Below are 24,273 nucleotides of genomic sequence, written 5' to 3'. Positions count from 1 at the left end.
TGTTTTAGGTATGTCACCCCTTATTGCTGGTGATTTTGATGGAACTGCAGTTACTGGGCTACACCACCAGGGGTGCCGTCGCGCTCCAGCTCCTGATGGTGGTGACCGCGCTCAGCGGCAGGTCTGCCTTACCTCCAGGATGCGGTCTCCTGGCTGCAGGCGGCCATCTTTGACTGCCGCGCCACGCGGCAGGATGTTCTTCACCAGGATGGGCCCCTGGCCGTTAGGGGAGTCCCGCGTCACCACGGTGAAGCCCAGACCCTCTGCACCTGTGGGAGTGAAGAGACGCTGGCGTCACAGGCTGCATTAGGGCCTTAAATTCAATTAGGAATTATTCTCCTTTTTAATTCTGTTCTAATTGAATTTCCCTTTCCTCCCTCTCTCTCTACCAGCCACTGCGTGTTCCCTCTCCCCTCGTCTCTGGTGCCGCTGAACCAAGCCTGTAGTTTTAGCATCATCTTCCACATTAACTACAGTTTAACTGCCTGTTTCCCTCTGGAGGTCAGCTGCCTGAGCCCCGGAGAGAAGGCTCCTCTCCTAGCCAGATTAAGCACACTCTGCCTTTAATTTCACGTGTGAGTAGGCCAAACGGCGGCCGGTGAGCTGAGGTAAAAGGGAAAGATAGACGGGCGGCGGGAATAAAGAGAGGGGAGAACCTGAGTGATATTGCTCCCGTCTCCAGCTTCGCTCCTTCCCTGGGGAGGCAAAGTGATTTCCACAAAGATTTTCCTTGTGCGTCTGAGCCTACGTTTATCTCTATGTATACAGTTACAAGTGTGTGTGTGTGTATGTGAGGGTGTGTGTTTGTGTGTGTTTGGGTCTAAGACCACATACGTGGCTGTTCCATCAATCCCCAGAGCCTCCAACCTTCTCGCTTTTTCACGGCCTCACAAGCCCCAAGCCATGAGTGAAATGTGCCATGCTCTGTGTACGTGTGTGTGTGTGTGTGTGTGTGTGTGTGTGTGTGTGTGTGTGTGTGTGTGTGTGTGTAGAGAGAGCAAAGCCGGCATGGCATGCTAAAGGCGGTGAGCGATGCTATCTGGTCTCAGAGCTAAGCCTCTGCTTGCCCTACATTAGTGCACCTAAACCGCACCGTCTGTCAATCACAGGGAGAAAGAGCCTGTTGCCAAGGGAGAGGGTGTTAGAAAACCCCATAATATCCTCCGCTCTGATCTTGCATCAGGTGAAACGGAGAGACGGAGACTGGGGGGGAACGAAAAAAAAAAAATCAAACAAAGGAAGGACGAAGGAGGAAAAAGGTGAAGAAAATGGGAGGGATGAAAAGGGTTCTGGGAAGAGAAAGGAACTAACAATACACCAACGTGAATGAGGCTTTGAGCTGGAGCTGGGAAGTGTGGAGCCCAATTTCTTCCATCCTTTCATCTGGGTGTCTTCCTGCTTTTCTCTGGGCGCCTGTAGAGCACGTGTGTGTGCAGCCCAATTACAGCTAGCCTTTCAATGCCTCATAACACCGCAGGTTGCTAGAACAGAGCCTATTCATAGTCCTAAGAAGCTATTCCCTCGCTATCGACACATCGGCGCCGCGGCGACGATGTGTTTTAGAGGGATAAGCGCCGAGGCTGCTGGGACGGCGCGTAGATTCAGGCGTCGGGCTCGGTAACCAGACGGCTGTGCAGCAACCCTGGATGACTAAACACAAAGCGAGCGCTCACAGTGGCGGGTTACTACCTCAGAGCTTTGTCAGTGGGAAATGTCCACGAATAACAATGACAAAACTGGAAAATAAATTTGATAAATGAGCAAGAAAAAACAAATTACACCTGGGTTATATTACTGAACATTCACCTTTCTTCAGGTCGATCTTGATCCTCTTGCCACCCTTCCCTCTGGTGAGGCTGGGCATGACGGGGCTCTTACTGGGCAGGGGGCTGCTGGGCGTCGGTGAGGGGCTGGCCGCTTTGGCCGGAGGAGTGGGCGAGATCCTCTCCAAGGCGGCGTGGACGGGCCGGGACTCCACTGGGGGCAGGGTCACGGCAGCTGCCTCCGGGGGTCTTGGAAGCGTGTGGACCGGCCGCCTGGACTCCTGTTTGCCGTTGGGTTTGGCGTCCTGCTTGGGCTCTGGCTGGGGGTCGGCCTTACTCCGCAGCAGCACTGGGCTGTTTGCTTTGGCGAGGGTCTCTTTGAGTTCCCCGGGGAACAGCTGGCCTATCAGCCTCTTCTCGTAGCGCTGCTTGTTGGCCAAAGGGAGGATCTCCGCGCGCACCACCGGGGCACCCATCGCCTTGCGGAACACTTCCTGAGACCTGGGAGAAGACGCGAAACTCAAGTCTTTACCAAAGACCACAGACAAAAGCACAGCAGAGGAAGAAGAGGGTGAGGGTTGTTTATGGACACACACACTTTAATACCATTTAAACCAGCACCGAGTGACTCCTCCAGCTGGTTTGGGACACTGCGGTCCCTATCAGATGGGGGCAGGCTCCTAAGCAGCGCTGCTGTAATAGACTACTGTCGGCACTGCATCCACACAGTGCAGCCTGCACAGTGGGAAGCCCTTAAATGGATCTATTCAGCGCCGACAGAGAAAATAAAGGAAGAGAACAGGAAACAAGGTTGTAGGTGTGTGTGTGACTATGCTGGAAGGAGCCATGACAGAATGTGGTGATGTGGTGTGGACATAGGGAAGGTAGAGAAAGGGGAGGATTTGTCTAATGTAGAAAATTGTAATGCAATAAAATCTTGACTTCACCAACTGTACTTTGGAGACAGTGTACTCACTGTGCGAAGGTCTTGTCCTGAAGTGGCGTTTCATTGATTTGCACGATGCACTCGTCTTCTTGGAAGATATTCTCCCTCTTGGTGCGACTGTTTTCCTCGATGCCTTTAATGTGAAGGCCCAGCGTCCTTGCAGCACACAGCAGCGCACAATGAGCATTAGCTGCCGAACGTTAGCCGTTTAAAATCACTTTGCTGACTAGTAGGTGCGTGCATGCAGTGTAACTACCGTCCGCTGAGGGAGGAGCAGTATGGGACGACGTGGATGCCCAGAGGTCCCCGGTCGCCCGGAAACTCCACTGTCTTTGTGAGGGAACTGTCAACAGATGCATGAAGAATCAGCACGTGTGCAGTGCTTTACACACCATCGGAGCATTTTCCTCCAGGCTACACAGATACGGACACAAATTAGCTCACGGGTTCATCAGAGCGAGCACGAGCGACTTCATGTTTGTGAGACTGGGACGCAGGTGGCCTTTATCCACCTGCTTCTCAGCCACCCAATCTAGAGGCTGGACAAAAGCGGAGAGCGGCGGATAAAAGAGACGGAAGGGGAGATAGAGACAAAACATGATGAGCTTCGCTAATAATCTCTGCAGATGCCTGATCGCTGGCTTTTAACAGCAGATAAACAAGGACAATGCGGCGGAAGATAAACAGGAAGAAGCCGTGTTTGGGATCGGATTGCTAAGAGAGGGGACCTGCGTGAGGGAGATCAGAGGAGATGACAATCAGATCACTTCTACCACTAGTGTGTGTAGGATCAAAGCATCTGTAGGGTGAACGTAGAGTAGGAAGCTTTACACAACAGCAAATGATGCTCAGATATGCTCCTTTTTCCCTATTATTAAACATTTGCATGGCAAAATCACAAACAGAAAACAGGATCACAGACAGTCAATAAAGATGTCTGTTCTTTTATGTATAGTAGATGCTTTTAGATTTATAGATAGATATATGTTTTAGAGTATTCTACTGTAAGTTAGCATGTGAGACTGCACTGTACTGTAGGTGGAGCAGCTACTGTTTAACGCCAGACTGGCTGCAACAAAACTGTGCCGACAGAAGCTCAGAAGATGGAGCTGCGAACGACAATCCTGAGAAACTGAAAGTGAGCGAGAAATCAGGCCAAATATCACGTCCTGGGATGAACGCTGCTCTTTCTTGCTTTTTCAGCTCTCATTTAAGCAATTCTCTGCAGTGTCATCTGCCTTTGTGATTCAGCCTGTGAACTGCATGTGAGAACATGATGCAAACAGCATCTCTCTCTCTCTCTCTCAGGTGGAGGGCAACGCAGCAAAGGGATTTTTTTGATTTTCCTCCAAAGTTTTTCCCCACATTGTTCTTACAAAAGCTGAAAATGCAAAACAGACGCGGCATCTGCATCGGCTCAAAATAACAAAACAAGCCTGGGAACAAACGCTGTGAAGTTCTGGGCCCGTGCACTTCCGACACGCACACAAGCCCAACGACTAGCTGGCATCATTAAAACACACTCCTCTGTCACTGTCACCCCGCTCTCGTTAACCTCTGCCGGGGTCACGCGCGTACTGTACACACCCACAAACACACAGCTCATTTTAATTCCTGCTGCTGCACGCTCACAAACACCATCAGTCACATTCTTCCAAATTGAACTCACAGATACACATGCATCAAATTTACATCCATTAAGGAGCAGGGTTACATCTAAATTAAACATGTGCACGGCTTGCGGAGTGGAGGCTCTCACACAATCACAAACAATCGAGTCAGGGCGGGACGCACACACTCGCACACAGGTACAAATGTGATCCTGAATGATGGATGTGTATTCAGACAACACGCGTGGTACAAACAGACGCACACGCGCAGCTTCAACCCATTTACATTCATACATAAAAACAAACGGCGGCACAAACAAGCTCATCAGAGGCAGCCGTAGCTTGTTAGCGCAGCATGCTAATATGCAGAATAGCTCCGCTCACCCATTTTAGCATCCCACTGACACAAACACAAACAAACAGTCAATCCACTGGGGGGGGGGGTAAGGGGGAGGCGAGGGACAGTGGGACGGCTAAAAAGAGCATTGAGGAGTGAGACAGATGGAGCTCCCACTCTTGGTTGACTTCCTCTACATCAACAGAGGCTAAGGGGCCCAACAAACCCGCGGCCGGGACTCGCGGCGAACGCGCCCTCGCTCGCTCACCGCGGCTCCTTCCGCCGCCAACCATCTGTTACCATGGCAAACTATCTGTGAGAGTCGCGCCTCCATTGTATCACAGCGCTGTCAAGGCACCGCTGTACTGTGAAACTCTGAAAAATCACCATCTGTCGCCGCAGCCAAGTCTATTTCCTGAGCGCCGGTGATCCTCGGAGGAGTTGTTTTGAACAGAACAATTTTCAGACTGTGTGTGTGTGTGGGGGGGGCGGCCATGGCCTGCTGGACCAGACAGGTGAAGGGGTTGTGATGGCGCGGCGAGTCGTTGTTATGGTTATTGCGTGACTGGCAACGGGCAGGAATGAAGATAAAACTCTCTGCCTGCCAGAGGTCTGCAAGTAACGCTCAGCAAAAAAAACAACACAAAAAACTAAAAGGGGAGGTTGCCATGGTGACAAGCCTGCACACGCCCACGGGTAGAACGCTTACTCACCTGTACACACACACACACACACACACACTACTGACAAGTCTAGCTTTAGCAGGTTAGTAGTGCTGCTGATGATGCACAGAAGCTCCACAACTGCTTTGTTATGTTTCACTACTTTATTTTAAATTAAATCGTTTACTTCTCTATCGCAAGTCATGGTGAACTGAATACCTCACAACCTCTGTGCTAAAACTATTCAGATACAAGTGACACATTATATATTGTGATCATAGCAAATGAGTTTAACTCTGTTTCTCTGCAGCTGAGTAGAAAATAGTTCAACCTGTAATATCACAGTCAGACTGTTTAATCCCGTCAGTGAGAGGCTGTCAAACAAAGACCTGAGCGTTAATCCCAGTCTCCATCACGGCATCACACCCAGCTTTTAGGACATCAACACACACTTACTTGAAGGTAACGTGGCTCATCTTGGCAGCGCGCTCGTCTGTGCTCTGTGGGTCCAAGGAGCCTTTCAGCACAGGCTTGGTTTCCTGTAAAACACACACACGTTCCACGGGGTTAACAGGGCGGCTACTTTAAGAATGCAGTCAAACAGCCAGCTTCCTACCTGTCCACACTCAACAAAGTGCAGTCTGACAGCCCGTGTGAGGAGGCCCGCTGCTAATCAGCTAAACGGCGTCAACGCGCCATCAATCACCTGCGCAGACAGCGAGCGGCGGACGGCACGTCGGACACTTCGCCTCCCGCCACGAGCCGCTGTCCCTGCTTCACCCGCTCCGCATAGGTCTCTATCTACCTCTCCCTCCCCCTCGCTCCATCCGTCCATCCCTGTCCCATCCCGTCCTGTGCCGGCCACGGCTCTATTTTTAAAGATGGCAAATCAACAACCACGGGGCAAAGGAATAAAAAAAAAGAAAAAGAAAAAAGGGAGAAAGAAGGAGAGAAGACGTCGGAGTCGTTGTCAAACTGTTGCGAAAGCTGCCAGCGCGGGGGGGTGGGGGTGGTGGGGTGGGGGGTTAGCAGACAGAATTTGCCCCAACTCTCCAAAGACAAGAAGGGTGCAATTAGTCCCTTCTGCCTTGTCACTTTCATTGTGCTACCAGTACTAATGGCTGCACAGCTCCCGCCCACCAGCCCTCTCCTCAGCGCCCCCCCCCCCCCCCCCCCCCCACTACCACCACCACCACCACACCCATGTCCCCAGCGGACCCACTGTCACACACAAAGTAAATACATGCTTTACAGCGCACACAAACCCCCCTCACATATGCTCCTGCACATATTCACTGTGCCGAGCTGCAAACACAAACACAGTCTATTTATTTACACACATACACACACACACATATAGATGCTGCCTTCACAAACAGTGACCCACTTAACCGGGCAGTGTGAGATTATACACAATAGTGTGTGTGTGTGTGCGGGGGGGGGGGATGCTCCATTGTTGCTGTGCATCTTCCCCTAACGCCACTAGCTCTCTCTCACACACGCACATGCACACGCACACACGCACACACACACACACACACCATGGGAACGCATCAAAAGCACACTCTGCCCTTGTAGTACATGCATGTACTAGGAAGGCAAAGTACTCTACTACACATAGTACAACACCATCACGTACATGCGTTGTGTCAGATATAGCATGTGGGGACGTGCGCGCATCTTTGTCTAATGCTTTCAAATTAAAGGAGCAGCACAGTACCCGGCATGAATCTAATCCCTGATTGAGAGCGCTCCTGTTGATGTCGACATTAAAACCAGCAGCTCTCCCATCAGGAAGCCCCGCTGGGCCCGGCCAATCAGCTCGCCCCGCTCGCTGCTCGTATCTCAACACATTAACAAGAGACATTTGTGCCGCTCCTGTTTTATGTTAGTAATAATGAAGCACTTTAACTTTTGTTGCTCCGTATATAAGCCCGCCCCACACCCCTCTGTCTGGAGGCCACGCTTTGCTTTATTCTGGACCCATTTCGTGGCTTTTTCACGGTTTCATAAATCTTTTTAACAATTTGCGTTATTAGAGATTTGTGGCCACTGAATTACAACATTACATAAACAAGCACATTGAACAAAGGCGCGAATCCTCCAGAACACTCCTCAAGATGACATCATCAGGAGGTTTTCATCAGACTGTAAATGGTAAAGTAAATGTTGTGGTAGTAACTGTTATTATTACCAAACCCACAACAACACGCAGCCCTAGCAATGCGACTACCCCTACAGGTTCAGCTGACACCTTAACTCCCATCTGTGCTCGCACGTTCACCTACACTTCAACTAACAATAACTTCTTTCAGCACCTTCCCATCTGCTGACACTTTAGTCTCCTTTATCAGTTACACCTCCAGTGACAGCTTCAGCACTCCTCAGCTCCTCTCAGCGTTTCCCTCCAGCTCAATATACATCCCAGAAACGCACCGAGCGTTTCAGTCACAGCTGCACGGTGGAAATTATTGTTTATAGTCGTTTTGTTCAGTGCAGTCGGCAGTATTTCTGGCTGAGTGATCCGACGGTCGCACGCGACATATCTGAATGTAAGCAAAGTCTGCCTGCTCTGTTATTGTGATGCGCGTTGTCCACAGTCTGAGCGACAGCGCGCCCGGAATACGTGTGTGTGTGTGTGTGTGTGTGTGTGTGTGTGTGTGTGTGTGTGTGTGTGTGTGTGTGTGTGTGTGTGTGTGCGATGCAGGAGATCAAAGCTCCTCCGCTGCACGACCCTCACCGCGTCCATCACCCCCGACTCACTGCTGCACTCGCTCACTCACTTCCACCACAGTCCCACGCGCGTGAATGCAGCGCTACCCCCCAAGGGACGAACACGCAGGTACACACAGCACGCAGCTGCTAACATGAGATTCACACTGTGCATGCAGCAGAATCCAGCGCCGCTCCTCTCGGCGTTAGCTTCGACATCGACACCCGGGTGTAACATATCAGAGTCCGACTTTCCGCCGCGTTAACACGTGTTGCATCATGGCGCCTCGGAGTACGGAAAATCAGGCGCAAAATGTGGGAGGCAGAGACGGGGGAGAGAGGGGGAGACGGAGCGGATGAGGATGCTTAACGAGGTGCTGGAAATGAGAAAACAAACACTGCTGCCCCTGCTATTATTTACAGCCTCACTGCTTAGTCGTCTCCAAACTGACAGGAAGCACAAGTCAATTAACAGGCCTTGTGCTAATTGCATTAGCTTTCATGCTAAAGAGACGGAAAAGTTGCAGAAGTTATGTATGTTTGCACCGACTACTGCATACAGTAGCACCGAAGCCAGAGAGATGTGGGTCACATTTGGTTTAACAGACAGTGAAATCAATTAAAGGGGAAAGACACTAATTTATCACTGTATCAGGTGTAATTACACTTCACTCAGCTTTCAACACCTCCCCCATTATTAAAAGTGGAAGAGTGTGCGCGGCTGAAGTGCGTGATTGTGTGCGAGTCTGCAAAGATAAGGGGATACGGTGGATGAGTGAGGATGAGGTGATAGTGTATGGATCTATGGAAGTCCATCCAGCACGCGACTCAATATGTCCAAGAGCTGTGACGGCCACACACACCCACACACTTGCATGTTAAAAGGTCAATAAATGCTCTTTGTTCTACTTTAAGCGTCTTTGCCATCTGAATGCAGCAGTGTGTACCCAAATGCTCCATTTATGGATTACAGTAGTGTTAAATAAACGATAAACACTAAGAGAGCATTGATTTTTTATCTTTTTCTTTTTGCAGCGGTTTAAGGTTAGGCTGCCTTGCTCAAAAAGCTCTTTACAGTTCACATAGTGTATCTGCTTGTGGCGATGACTGAAGTCAGGTTAGTTGGAGACCGACTTTTTGACACTGATTTGGGTGAATGATCATTACACCGATGCGGAGGAGAAGAATCGCATCACCACAGAATGTTCTACGGTGGATTACGTAATATCTGTGTAATGTCAAAACTAAACCTCAAATGTATGGTTTCACTTTTCTGCCTCCTTCACGTATGGGAACTAAAGAATAAGTGTGTTTAAAAACACAAAGATGCAGATAGACAAATCCCAAGGAGCTGCAGAGAAACAGCTTCCTCTGTCACACAGATGAGAGATGGAGACTTCTGTAAACAGCTGGATATTTCAGGTTATCTATAATGAGTCTGTTCACTCAGGCCTGGCTCGCGCTGCGTGAGGCTCGGTGGGCCCCGGACAAGAAGGATGGGCTCTGTCATTGTGTTTACACGGCACTCGCTGATGACTGGGTTCTGCTTAGTCACCGCTGTGTCGAACATGACAGGAGGAAAACAACACAGCTCTCTCTGCCCGAGTTTCACTGTGACCTCATGCCGCCTCTGTCCTGCCCATCACACACTCACACACCACACACACACACTCACACATACACACACACTCTCACAGAGGGATAAAAAAAGGACAAACAATGGCAGCCTGTTCAGCCAACTCTACCAAAGTACAGCCTGGGGCTCGGAGATGGAAAAGAGGAACGCTCAGTGGGCTTCTCTAATTGTCCTCCATAAGGGATCACACACACAGCAAAAAAAAGATAAAGAAAACATTATTCTGTCATGTTTCTTGTCCTTCCTCTGGTCATTCAGTTAAAACCACCCGCCCTTCCTGACCTGAACGTCTGAAGTGTAATCACACTCATCAGCTTCGTTCTCACCTGTTCAGGAGCTGCGTTGCCATAGTGATCTGGAGGGGGTGTGGCCCTCATCTCGTGAGGCGGAGCCAGAGCAGAGTCACTGCTGCTCCTCACCAGTAGAGGTGTATCTGGAAGAAGGAGAGCGACTCAGGTTAGAGAGAACGGCCCTGTCACCACGCGACGCCTGACTGAGCATCCTGCTGCTAACTCTGATGAAGGAATGACAAAATATCATCACTTAATAAGAATGGTTAATGACGTTATTGTGTTACACTTTCAAGGGCCTGCTCTTATTTCAGACCCAGAGAGTGGGACGCCATCCTCATCCTTCCAACATTATAAACAATGAACAGCTGTTGCCTCCACGCCTTCAAACATATGCATCCACACGCACTCGCCGCAGTCCGTCCACGCCTCGGTACCGGGAGGGGCGACACGGGCAGGTCTCAAGGCACAACAGAACAATTCAACAGCATCTAATTTAAACCTCTGCGCCGGCTCTTTCTCGTAATATCCATCACAAAAGGGAGCAGCGGGACGGCATTTGAGGGTAAAAAGCAGGGCGCTTTTGGGTAAATTTAACTCAGAGGAGAAAATAAAGACAGGGAAAAGAGAGTGAGATAAACACAACACAGAAGAAAAGAGAGAGTGAGCTGAGCGATAGTGACAGACACAGAAAGGGAAGGCAAACAAAATTCTCTCCTTTTCCTGTAATCAATCTCTCTTTGGAGGGTCAGTGACAGGGTCCTGGTCCAGTGTGCTCAGAATGCAGAGAGCAGGTTACAGTGTGAAAGTGTGCTGGTAAAAAATGATTACAGCAGCCATGCGAGTCCACACGTCAGGTCGCGTCCTTGTAATTAACAGTAATAAAGCCTAGCTTTGCGTTTCATCTGTCTGGGTTTCACGCTCTTTCCTCACCAACCGTGAATGGTAAAAGACACAGCAGCTGACTCGCTAGCACTCAGGATGCCTACAATACATGAAGGTGTCGAAATGCATTTAAACACCAGCTACGCTACCTTTAATCAGGGCCTAGGTTTTGTTCATTTTTCATACCCGCTATTCAATAAAATAAAAAAAAAAATCAAGTGAGTGTGGACTTAATTATTCCATTTTAAAACAGACCTCATGCAGAAACAGTGTAATATGCAGTAATGACAAGCGCTTTGATTTAACATGGAAACATCTGTTTAAATAAAAAAAAAAAACCCAACAAGGTATATTCTCAGAACCGGCATCACCCGGCATCAAAAGTTACATCAAAGCGCCACTGTATCGGTGGCTTCGGCTGTCACCGTGTGATTATCTATTAATCAGCATCCAAACTAGGTCAAACACTGGAAATACTTAACAGTGATGAAATGGTTTCCACGGCGACGTCACCACAGAGACAACGAGGAAAGCCGTGTGTGGAGAGCAGTTGAGCTCCCACCTCCAGCTGCTTAGACTGTGGTGATATTAGTGGCCGAAACGCCCTTTTGTTCTGCCGGTACAGTCGGACCGGGTAATCGCACTGAAGACCGTGAACTTCACACATGACTTATTCCCAGAGTGCCTGCACCTGATTTTCAAGACGAGCGCCGTAAAATGGGACGCGTTACATCAAGTCACAACAACACACTCCATCAGGATGTCAATGATGCGACTTTGGGAGGCAACCAAGGCTGCTCCATGGTCACAGTCAGGGTCCATTACTCCACGGTCACGTCCATAAATCCCCCCTTCTTTCATCCGCTTCACTCGGAGCTGCCTCCATCAATCCGCCCACCTCTTCGAGGTTCCTTCACACGCCTGGGCCGGGCCCAGGCGTGTGAAGGAACCTGAGGGCGACTGGGTTTGACCCGTGACCTGCAGTGACCCCTGGAGGGTCAAACGGGGTCAAAGACGGTCACGGTTATTGATGAGAGTGACGGTTGTGGCTCACTCAAGCAAGCAGCCATTCGGACGCTCATGCCCGGGAGCATTTACTAATCGAGGAGGGACTGGATCAGAGTAGGTGCCTGGATAAAAGCAGGCTTTGTTCCTAGATTAACATCTACTGTAGAATAAGGACGTCGTTTCCTGTTAGATTATTAGGTACATAAAAAAGCTCTTGTCTAAAACAGGTCTTACATTTGATCAAATCTGACAAATGGAATCAAACCCTTTCTGGATGTTACGGAGGCAGATTTCTCTGTCTCAAGGCTGCTTCGGCAGTACTTGTCCTCTGCGTGTGCATGGTGAGTGAGTTTAAGCCTCATTGTAACACTAAAAACTAAACCAAACTTCATTAACCAAATGGTAAGACACTGGAAAAAACCCAACTTATGTTCTTTCCTTCTTTTTCCCTTGGATTAGTGTAATTGGAGAGGCCCGAGGAGCCTCTGTGAACTCTGCCAGTTATGTGTTTATCCGTCTCTGACTCTCCATCTGCAGCTCTCTGCCTAACTAGGCTGCTTACGCAATTCTGGCAGCGCCGAGGTTTATTTTAGGAATTTCCTCTTGTTTTCTGTCCCCGCGAAAGTTCTGTAAAGCCGCGGCGCTGGAAACGAGCGCGCCGTCCGTCCGTCCGTCCGTCTGTGTGTGCGTACGCTGCATGCTACACGCTAATCGCTTTGTTTGCCTTCGAGTTTGCGTGTGCGAGCGCGTGTGTCGAAGTTGTGCGTTTATTACAAACAGCCGCTGAGCCGTACTTCTCTGTTCTCTGTTTATATTTGTTGGCATCTGTGTGTTCTTGCTACAGGCCAGGATGGTCTTGTTTCTCTGGCAATCGATAAAGCGGAGCAGCTCAGGCTGCTCATGGGATGATGTGATAAGGACTCTCTTCCTAAAAGTGTGTGTATGTGTGTGTGTGTAGCAGCCGATCAATGCGGGTCTAATCATCCCACTGGGGCAGTGTGAAGTCCAATCTCCCTGTTCAAACAAGCGGCCCAACTTGACACACAAACCCACTGGTGCCTGACCGATTACTGAATTACTTCACCGTCCTGTCTACCACCACTCAGCGCTATTATGTGCAAACTGTAACTGGATTATTGGGAATATTCAGATAAGGTGATAATGAGATTAAACGTTAACAAATTGTCCCTGTGACTTCAATTTCCATGATTTGTTGCTAAACGGGTTAACGCGTGGAGGGATATGTCGTCGCTAAGAGTGGGTGCTCTGACATCTTTATCGATCAGACACTGTCCACACGCTCTCACTTTGTTCGTGTTGCACAGATTGAGGCCCTTTATATTGTTCTAATATTGTTTCCAACTTCAAAAGGTCTTAAAAAATTTTGATCTGCACAACTTTCGCAAAAGATGCAAATTGACCACAATAGAATGGGAACCCGAAATCAGTAGTTTGACTCTAGTTAACATCAGGCCAATTGCAGATTCTGACAGTTTTTATTTATATCAAGTCAATAAATGTATGAATAAAAATGTAATAGTGTACAGTGTGAGTTCATTATACATTGATTTCATATAATATTTAGCACAAACATTTGACAGATCCATATTAAATAGTAAACAACATTGCTTGGATATTTCTGGATGTCAGTAAGCTTTTTTCCAGATTGTAGAAGATGATCATGTTTACTCCTTTACATTTCCTACTATATAAAATTGAGTCCTCAAAATTAATACACTACACTCTATAAAATAAAAACTGAATCTTTGACTGCTCTGTCACACCTTGCTTCCTGTGACATCTGACTGTCTGCACCCACCATGCTCACTGTCTACAGAGATGATGTTTTTACAAATTGTCAGCGTAGTAGATGTGATGTAACACCAAGTTAACAACGTCTCCATCAGAGGAGAGGACACACACACTCCCAAAGGACTTTCCCAGCAGTAGGTGGGGAGCCGCTGTTTAACTTGCCTACTAGGGTTCTCTTTTGTCATATTACATGTGTGTGTGTGTGTGTGTGTGTGTTGTCCTGATGATAAAAGCACTTCTACTGCATGAGTCTGGCTCTATACGAGGGGCGTCACAGGGTCACATCATAACCAGGTTAGTCAGGGTTCAGCAGGGCTGCAAAGCAGGTTTGGGGGTGGGGGGCAGGAAGAGGTCCCTCTAGGTTTAAAACCGTGGTCTGTGTATGTGGAGGGGGGCTGGAATTAAGTCCATTCATCGTCAGCTGGACTCTGGGCTTCCTAACAGGCTACAGTGCTAATCTAGTTAGCGGTGGAAGCCATGTGGAGACTGGAGGATACAGGGCAGGAGATGCAGGAGGTGGGGGGTGGGGGGTCTGTGGTGAGCCGGACGGCAGGTGGCCGAAGCTGAATGGTAGAGTAGACACACATGACTGGCTGGAGATGAGAGGGGGCAGATGAGGGGGCGTAGAGAGAGAGAGAGAGAGAGAGAGAGAGAGAGAGAGAGAGAGAGAGAGAGAGAGAGAGAGAGAGAGAGGGTTGGCAAAGGGCAGGCGCGGGTGGGCCTCAGACTGGCTCAGAGAGGTTAGAAGTGATTGCACAAACCTGTCCTATGTTACATCCAGCCTCATTTCATCCACTGTCTTTCATTTGGCCTCTCGCCATTCAACATTAATCTCTGAAAGATGAAATAATGACACACACACACATATACACACACACACAGGCAGGAATCAGGCTCTCAACCGCTTCCATTCAGATGCAGCTGTAGCCCGAACAAACCGTATCCCAGACAGAGCAGATATTTCCCCAGAGGCTCCCTTAGGCTTCTGACTGACTACTTCTATGATGTCTGCCTCTGGAGACGCTTCGTGACCCAACAACTTGTTCGCTATACCTCCTGCCTGAGACAAAAGTTAAAGCGGCGCTCCCTTCTTGCGTTTTAAATCATTACGTTCACATTTGTCAATCTGTCGTTCTCACTTACGTTTTAGCCCAAGTTCTCTGCAGGGTGTTGGCAGAAAAAGCATGTCCTAATGAAAACAACATAATTTAGAAGGGGGGGGGGGGGTTTATATATTCGCTATATCCACTTAATCACATTCTTACCCTACAAATATATACTAAATGCATCCTTCAAAAAACAGCACAATGTGGACATGCCGTTGTTTAGGATGAGAAAAGATCACATGCTCCTCCTGAAAATGTTCTGAACCTTTACTAGATTGAGTGGGTTGTCATCTTTGATCAGGGTCGGCCGCTCCATTTCTAATAAATTAATTTGTCATCACTCGTCTGCTTGTTGGTTTTCACGAGGTCTCCCCTGACACAGATCGCACATCGGGTATAAATCTGCTGTATAACGGCTGGTCTCAGCTCAGTCGGAGACAGAGGAGCTAAAATGCCCAAGCACGAGGCCCAGGATCAGTGTGTGGTTCAGGCTGCGAAGCGACACAATGGCTAAGCGTCTATTCATCAAGTTATTTACTATTTCGGAAGCAGAAGTGGTGAGAATCCATCACTTTAATGGTGAACAGATGGAAGCTTTTTGTCAGCGTGAGGAATAGAGTTGTGACAAAGACAAAATGAGAGAGCAACGCGGCGCTTAGTAATACTGCGTTCATCCTGTTCAGTCATATGCCCCCATACAGCAAAATGTAATGAATATATGAAGTATAATAATATACAGTGGCAGGGTGGAGGTACTGTAAAGGCATGAAGACGGGCCAACATGTGGCACAGCTGCAGGTGTAGCACATGTCCTTTACCAGCATGTTCTAAGCCTAAGCACCATATAAACTTGTATTAATGGAGGCTCAGATTATTAAAATAACCCTTAAATGACCCTATATGAACACTGGAATGTCTGTTTGCATTTAGTGGGACTTCGCGTGAGCAATGTGTAAAAACAAAAATAAACCAAGTAGCGAAAATGAAAAAAGTGAAAGTCAACACTGCATCTGTTTTCACTCGCCATCAAGCTACATGAAGAAATTGTCTTCTGTTTTTTTTTTTTTTTTTTTTATCACAGTATGTTCTGCTTACAGCTGCTCCATAAATGTATTTTCGGACTCTGTCTCGCTGCCTCTCGCATACACACACACACACACACACACACACACACACACACACACACACACACACACACACACACACACACACACCACCTGCTGTGTCACCTCAAACTTTGTTACAGTCACAAAAAAACCTTCAGGTGTTGATTGAGTTTTGCTGCTGTAAATCCCAAAAGGAGAACATTCACATTTAGCCATGAACACACTTTAATACGAGAGCTTCAGCTGAGTCGAAGACCACACCAACATACTTGCTTTGAGACTGGCCTCGTTGACTTCGATCTCCCCCGCGTTGGGGTCCTGGTACTGCAGGTGGGGGTAGTAGTGCATGGGTTCTGGGCTGGGGTTGGAGCTGCTGGACCCGTTGGACATGTTATCTGTGGGGGTGTCCGTCCTTTGCTGCTGGACGCTGTCGAACACGGCCACCAGCTGCAACACAAACACACAGAGTCAAAACCCTGGAATATTAAACATAATGCACTGAAGTGGGTAAAATGAAGGCGCTGGGGCGTCTGAACAGTGTGATTTCTGGCATCCCGTGAGTTGGAGACGTACAGTACACACGCGCGCTCAGCCAGGTTCTAAAGCTTCGGTGATCACAGGCTTTCGTGCGCTCCGTCGCGCCAACGGAACGCACGCGACGCGCCTCGTCCTGCCAAGCGCGCAGATGCGAGCGCGCGCGCGCGAGCGGAAGCGGAGCAAGTAAACAGTGCTGGATTCAAACGTCTCACAGTCCCACAAAGAAAGACGGACAAGAGGCGACCCGCGACTCGGCAGATGGCCGGCTGAAAGGCGCCGGGGCACGCGGCGCGGCCGAGGCGCGCGCGTATGAAATCAGCAGTCAACCGAGATGTGACACGAGAATGAGAAGCTGTCAAACGCAATGACATGGCCGCCACAATGAGGCGGCGGGGGCGGCGGGGCGCGAGGAGGGGGCAGGAGGACGACAAACGGTCCTAATTGAGACGGGGAGACGATGGCAGATAGAGCCGCGGAGATCGCGTGCGCGCTTGACAAATGCACGCGCGGCGGCGCGACGTTGTCATTAGACGACGCCGGCGAAGGAAATGACCGCTTCATGAAAAGCAATAACCGCAGTGGAACAAGGGAAGGAAATAAAAACGACACGCGCGTGGAAGGTCGTCAATTAACCGCGAAAAAGGAGCGCGCGTTCGTGCGCCATTCATATGTCACGACATATCTTTACGACAACTGGCTGACGCAACGTCATTGCAGCCGCTAAAGTTGTGCATGTGTGTAAAAAGAAATAAAGAGCGGAAGCAAAGATGAGGAATTGAGGAGGTGGCAGATGCAGAGAGAGAGAGAGAGAGAGAGAGAGAAAAGGCCGAACAGCAGCAAAACAATCTGATTGCGCCGCTTGATGGATGCTTCTCAAGTTCTTCTCTCTTTATCTGCTCCCTCGATCGCTCTCTCTCTCTCCGTCTCTCTCTCTCTCTCTCTCTCCTTATCGCCCTCCCTCCCAACGCTCGGTCTCAGAGCATAATGTGGCGCGCGCATGAACCGAAGCTCGAGCGCTTTTTCCTTTTTTTCCCCCTCCCTCATTTCAACAACAACAACTTCTTTTAATGTGCGGAGGCCTGATGATGATTTGCTTTTCGGGGATTTATTTTTTTTTCCACGGCCGACTCTGGCGGGAGGCGACGCTGATGAAGGCCGCCCCGCTGCTCGCGCTCATCACTCAATCAAACACAAAGTATCAACAAAAGGAATCATGTATTACTTCATTTGGGATGAGCTGAGGCAGAAGGAAGGAGAAAGGGAGACGGCGCTGGTTTTCATCTGAACAACATGCCTCGTCGCCTAGAACCTTTAACTTAACCCTCCGCAATTAAGGTCGAGTCAAATCTAAAAACTGATCTCTAAAATGGTGACGCGCCGTGTTTAATATTCCAAAGCTTGGGAAAACTACACAGGTTAGTGCTCCCCCTGTATTTAATGGGCTGATTTTGCAGCCACTGTGATTCTGAACCCTGAGCCCCAGGATGAAAAACCCGACTCGTTCAGTGTATTTACCTGACACACATTCCCCTCTCGCCCTCACAACTCTGATTAGTATTCTAGCAAACAAATCACCTTATTTTTCCTGCCGTGTCCATCAGGGAACATTGATATGGACTTGGGGATCCGGTGTGTCAACTACTGCTGAATAATGTGACCCCCTGACTCATTTCCATTAGCCAAACACTCAAACGCACACTGACACCGGGAACTAATACAAACGACTAGAGCCTCTCCATCTTTAACGTATAAAACGTCTCATTCACTGGACTTAAGTTATTTTAATTGTTTACTTTTCCCCATCACCCAGACATCAGCCAATCACATACAGAGTTTACGTACACAATGCTTATCGTTTGAATTTTTAACGACCAGGATATTAAATTATTCCAGCTGTTGCAAAACAGTAGATGTTGTTTACATGCTGCAACTCCCAGATGGAACAGTCGGGCCTTTTTAATAATTGATGCACTCGCTAAGAATTAATTAGCCAAATGTAGCACATGAAGGGAAGAACATGGTACACACACACACACACACACACACACACACACACACACACACACACACACACACACACACACACACACACACACACACACACACACACACACACGTATATATTATGCACTCAATCACGGGTGTTCACACACTGTATAATGGCGTTCTTTAGGAAAACAACTGTGGACACAACGCAAGACACACACACTACTTTTAACAGTGAGAGGATGAACAGTGCCACCTTGCTTTAGTCAAACACTATTACATGTGGGTACCACTCAAGCCTCCAGGCTTTACATAAGCAACAGCACACACACACACACACACACACACACACATACTTCCTTACTTCATCCACTGGTGCTAATCAACCCATACTTCTTCTCCTCTATCTATGTGTGTGTGTGTGTGTGTGATGCTCTGCTTTTGTGCACTTGTCATTTATCTTACGGCTGCACCCCCCCCCGTTCATGCTATTCTTCATTCTTTTCTTTGAACGAGAGATGCATAATTCAGAAGCGCTACAGCATCGTGACAGTGGTGCGGTATCCCAATCATCTCACACGGGCATATACAGTACACATCAGCGCTCGCTTTTTTTAAAAAAGTACGGGAGACAGCTGCTTTTTGAAGCGCCAAAATGTGAATCACAAAGAATAAACCTTCCGCTCTCCCATGCAGAAAATGAACACCTGCGCAATCTGGCGATCTGTCGAGGACGCTTCTCGCCGCGCCGTCGGCTGAGAAGGACTCAAACTGTAGTTTACAATCAACACTCTCCACGGAGCCCCTCTGGTTTCCCAGCTGCTACCGCGCGAAGACGGAGGGAGAGCCGGCCGCGAGGAGACGGCGACGGAAACCCCTCCGTGTGCGATTAAGACGCCGCTCGGCCAAGAGCCGACGCCGCGTCTCGAGAGGGGCTTCTCCGACAGGTGTGGAGCTGAGGATGGATGTTGACGGGGCACGGATCAAGTCACACGTCGCGCCCCAGCTGAGCGAGAACTCATATCTATAGCATCATGGTGGGAAATGGCAGCAGAGGAATGGGGTTTGATGAAGTTTCTACTGAATGAACAATGAACAACCCGAGCAGCAGGTTGCATGACACAAACTGAATATTCTACGTACAATACTGTATTTACTGTATATGCTCACAAGCTTGGGAGCATGCATTCAACCTCTACACACACACACACACACACACACACACACACACACACACACACACACACACACACAGACACACACACACACACACACACACACACACACACACACACTTCCCAGGCAGCACGTGGGCCGTCAGAGGAATGTTTGGCCTGCGTTGCTTAAACAAGTAGAAAAGTGGTTGCATTACCAGCGAGAGCAGGGCTAATCCAGCTTCTATTGCAAGCCTGAATCTATGCATCACTGCCAGATGTGGGAGGAGTGTCGATCAGGAACGCACACCTGGCACGCGCTGCACACACACACAGGCAATGCAGTGCGTGAGATTAGGGGAGAAACCACACAGACAGCGTCTGCGACTCGTGGCGGGAAGCGAACTGTCCCGACTCCTCCAGCCGAGTGTTTTTCCAAGCGACTCGTCGCAATCGGAGCCCTCCGAGTGATTCTCTCTGTCTGTTTGAAGCAGTTCCAAACGGCAGCGAGCACTTGCACATTGAACATAACGTCTCTTTGATGCTTCTGACAGACCGAGCTAAACGCTGAAGTCTGCTGGCGCGGCGGTCTGAGCGTCAACATTCATGCAAATGCAGCGACGGCTGGCCCAGATCGCAGGATTCTACAATGCAGATCTGGAAAATGGGCAAAATTGGTTTCAAATGAACGATAAAAGCCATAAGCCTCAAATATCTGTGTGTTGTATTTCTATACATTACTGTTCATGCAAACACCTCTTTCTGGCACTGTAAAGGGTTGAGTTATCATTTGTGCCTGTGTGTGTGTGCACACACGCACATCTGTCACATCAGCCACAGTGATGGAGTACATGTGCGTCCACTGAGAGAACACACACACACACACACACACACACACACACACACACACACACACACACACACACACACACACACACACACACACACACACACACACACACACACACACACACACACACACACACACACACACACACACACAGCGAGCCACCAGCTGAGGTACTGCCGTGCTGGCTATGCACAGTGACAGGTCACATTATTATTTATGCACACTCATAAAGGGAGAAAGTAAACTCCTCATATATCACACATGCCCAAGAGGCCAGAAGAGGGAATGAGGGAGGAGGAAGAGGAGGAGGAGGAGGGGGAGGGAGAGGTGTGGGGGGAAAGTGTGAGTGAAAGGAGCGAAGGAGGTGGGTGACAGCAGAGATCCGGGCTTCGCATTCTGTATTTCCAGACCGGCTAGACAAATATCAAACCGGCTCATTTATCATTCGCGCAGAGCCAACACAACAGTGGTGGCTACGCCGGGTGGTGTTCAGCATGTGTGGACATGACACACACACACACACACACACACACACACACACACACACACACACACACACACACACACACACACAGTCACAGAGTCTCTCGCTGACACGCAGCAGAGGAATGCGCTCCCCCGACACAAGAAAGTCATAACCTCCAGCTCATAAATGTTCATAAATACGCACACACACTCAGTCAAGTCGCACTTGTTCCAGCTTTCTCCCCCAGAAGCCAGAGCCTAATAATCAGCTTTCTTTTCCCCGTGGCCGAGCCGAGGCCAGCTGCTCCCCCCCCCCGACCTCCCCGCCTCCCCCTCCCTCGTGAGATCTGACAGAGAAATGGAAGCTGTGATTAACTCAGAGCTGGGAGGCTGCCGCCCTCTCACCTGTGGCTCCCCTCCACAGGCTGCCCCCCCCCCCTCCTCCTCCTCCTCCTCTTCTTTCCATCTGCCCTCCCTTGACATTAGGCTTGCATACTATATGTCACCTCGTTTCTGCCTGTCGCCTCCTTCATTGTGCCAACAAAGCTTTGAAGTGATGTTTAGGATGGTTTAAAGGGAATAACTGTACTTTTTATTATGCAAAGCACAATGCATTAATAATGCATCGGTTTCCCACTGTGCTTTTTCTTTTCCGTGTCAGAGAGCTCCCATTACCTAAAAGTGCTTGTTCTCAGCTCTGATTATATCTTTAGGCGTAAACATTGCGACCGGTACAGTACATATGAACCATACATTACTTAACATCCAGTCATTGCCGTTGCCATGGTGAGCCAGCATCCCTCACTCTCCCCCCAAGGTGTTAGGGGCCAAAAAGTCTCACCCGCTCAGGTTTTCCTCACACAGCCCGTCAACATATGTGCTCGTAACAACATGCTTTATTAGATAGGTATTGACTCAACATCTAAGCCTGGGAGGGAAAACGCATTTGCTCCACATCACACGTCTGCAAGACTCGTGAGTACAAAACGGCACCTGAAGGCATCATCCATCCACAAATGTGAGCGTGAGAGCTGCTGCTGTGACATTAATTTACTACATATAAAATAAAAGAATACTGTAGGTACCAAAATCATTTTGTCATTATTCTGGAATTTTTCTGGTGTACTTATTATATAATAAAAATAACAGAATACAGTATTCTGCTAATTATAACTAATTAGCAGAAGATGTCAAACTTTTCAGGGTAGAAAGAGGACAAAAAAAATAAAAAGATAATACAGGAATGCAGGAATGATAATACAGAAAAAGTATTTCAGGGGGCTTTTCTGCTGTACAAACAAAAACTACAATAAATGACTTGTGTCAGATTCACTGCCCAAAATGTTGCAGGCTGAGGGCTGAGTCCAAATCAGATTTGATTCAGGTCCAAGACTCACGCTTTGCTGCCTTGACTGGTCATCATCTGTGATGTGAAAGCCTTCAATTTCAGCACAGACCAAAAAAACAACAGAAAAGGTAAACGTGAAACATTGGCGTAGCAGCGACTGAAGAGTCCTTCTGTCTGCTTCCTGACAGCACTACAAACTCAAGTGGCAATCACGCCGGACGGCAGTAAATTTGTCGAGCCGACTTGTCATCTTGTTTTGATTTATGCATATCGATGCAGTAAAATCTGGTCTGACGCTCTCACATAAAAAACATAAGGTGGGACTCAGCTGATGATTTACATCAGAATTTAGGATGCAGCTTGACTATCCTGATGATTTCATCACTAAAACATTGATTAATCTTCTTCTTGCTTGAATGAAACAATCTCTCCTCTTTTCCATACGTCTCCCTCTGGGTCGGGTGTAGGTGGGCTAATAATTCAAGAGGTCTATTCAGACACATTACGGTCCACAGTGCTCCATTCATTAGGCCAATCAGTTAGATGATGAGTGTGAGAGGCAGCAAAAATGAATAATAACAGTGTGTGCGCGCATGTGCAACACAATGGACACAGATGTGGTTTCCGCTGCGTAATTGCAACAGAAATCATTAAATATTTAGCCTAAATGAGTTGGATTCAGGATTAGAGCCATTTATCCTGCAGTGGCTGTGAAGGCGCACACACGCACCCACACCCACACACAAACACGCATCTGGAGAGTGTGACTTTCTGTTGATTTGAGTTATTAGCAGTTGGAGCTCACCGAGCGGTGACTCGGTGAGCGCAGGGAGAACACGCCACGCATCCACACACACACACACACACACACACACACACACACACACACACACACACACACACACACACACACACACACACACACACACACACACACACACACACACACACACACACACACACACACACACACACACACACACACACACACACACACACACACACACACACACACGCACACTAGTCTGGGGGCAATGTCATCTAGGAAAACAGATGGTGTGTGCCTGGTTAGGTCAGAGAGTAGATTTGCTGTAAACAAGTTGATCTATAATAGATCATTAGCTGGATGTGATTAGCTCCTCTGCAGGCTGCCGAGCCAAAATCACTGTTAACTCGTAACGCTAATACTGACAGCAAACACAACAGGAGCTGCAGCTGAACGTGAGTCTGAACGCGTGTGTTTTGATACAGAAATCCACGCTCCGGCGCCCGTTATTGGACCTCAGACGCGCGTGCTGCGCGTCCTCGTGTCTCTTCGTTTCCACCACACTGATTGGAAAGGTGGGTGTGTGGAGCGCCGTGCGGACCGCGGCCGCCCCCGCGAGGAACCTCCAGGCAGACCGCAGCAGGCGCAGGCGGGTCAGGTTACAAGCCTGACCGTTTCACTCCATTAGGAGCTAATGGGTGGTGTGAGGGTGACACCGAGGGCAGCGCAGAGTCTGTGTGATTAACAAACGAGGGGCGCCAGAAGATGAGATCCGAGGGTGTGATGACCTGGCGGGGCCTCTGTAAGACACACACACACACACACACATGCACGCACGCACGCACACGCGCCTGCACAAAGTGGGCCTTCTCCTAGCTCAAATCAGTCCTTTGCTTCAGTGAACTGACAAATCATTTTGGAGAGGTGCCATCATTCAAAGTCAAAAGGTAAAGCAACATATCATTTAGAAGGAATTAAAATTCCAAAGTGCAACTTTGAGAGAAAGCTCAACCCGCGTGGAGTTAAATGAAAAGCAGACGAGCACATCCAGAACTATTTCTCCTTAAGCCTTCCTCATCATAATTGCAATCAAACAAGGTTTGAAGAGTGTGTGTGTGTGTGTGGAGGGGGTATTGTTAATTGAATATAATCACATCAAGCGCTGTTGTGATGCTCAGGTACGGGTGCAGGGGGTTGGAATCAAGGTCGAGACTGATGAGAGATTATGAAATCAGCTCAAGTGACCGAATCCCGCCGGGCAAAACATTCACGCGATCTGATCTGCAGGCAACAG

The 24,273-nt window shown here is 48.7% G+C and overlaps 1 protein-coding gene across 4 annotated transcripts in view; it reads right to left on the bottom strand.

Annotated features, from left to right (window-relative positions):
- The window catches only part of pard3ba (par-3 family cell polarity regulator beta a), a 106,798-nt gene that overhangs the window by 69,899 nt on the left and 12,626 nt on the right, over positions 1-24,273 (bottom strand). For 3 of the 4 annotated variants that reach the window (XM_029129543.3, XM_029129549.3, XM_029129557.3), the window contains 7 exons: positions 16,143-16,320; positions 9,993-10,099; positions 5,775-5,857; positions 2,966-3,052; positions 2,740-2,865; positions 1,807-2,264; positions 133-269 (listed from right to left, as the gene is read on the bottom strand). In XM_029129543.3, coding sequence (XP_028985376.1) covers positions 133-269; positions 1,807-2,264; positions 2,740-2,865; positions 2,966-3,052; positions 5,775-5,857; positions 9,993-10,099; positions 16,143-16,320 — 1,176 coding nt within the window. Of the gene's footprint in view, positions 1-132; positions 270-1,806; positions 2,265-2,739; positions 2,866-2,965; positions 3,053-5,774; positions 5,858-5,934; positions 6,264-9,992; positions 10,100-16,142; positions 16,321-24,273 lie in introns of those variants that run through there. The other variant, XM_055504041.1, reaches the window with a different exon arrangement.

The sequence above is a fragment of the Betta splendens genome, chromosome 2, assembly GCF_900634795.4.
Source record: "Betta splendens chromosome 2, fBetSpl5.4, whole genome shotgun sequence".
Classification (NCBI taxonomy): Eukaryota; Metazoa; Chordata; class Actinopteri; order Anabantiformes; family Osphronemidae; genus Betta; species Betta splendens.
The sequence above is the reverse complement of the archived record's forward strand: the minus strand, read 5'-3'. Positions and strand labels throughout refer to the sequence as shown.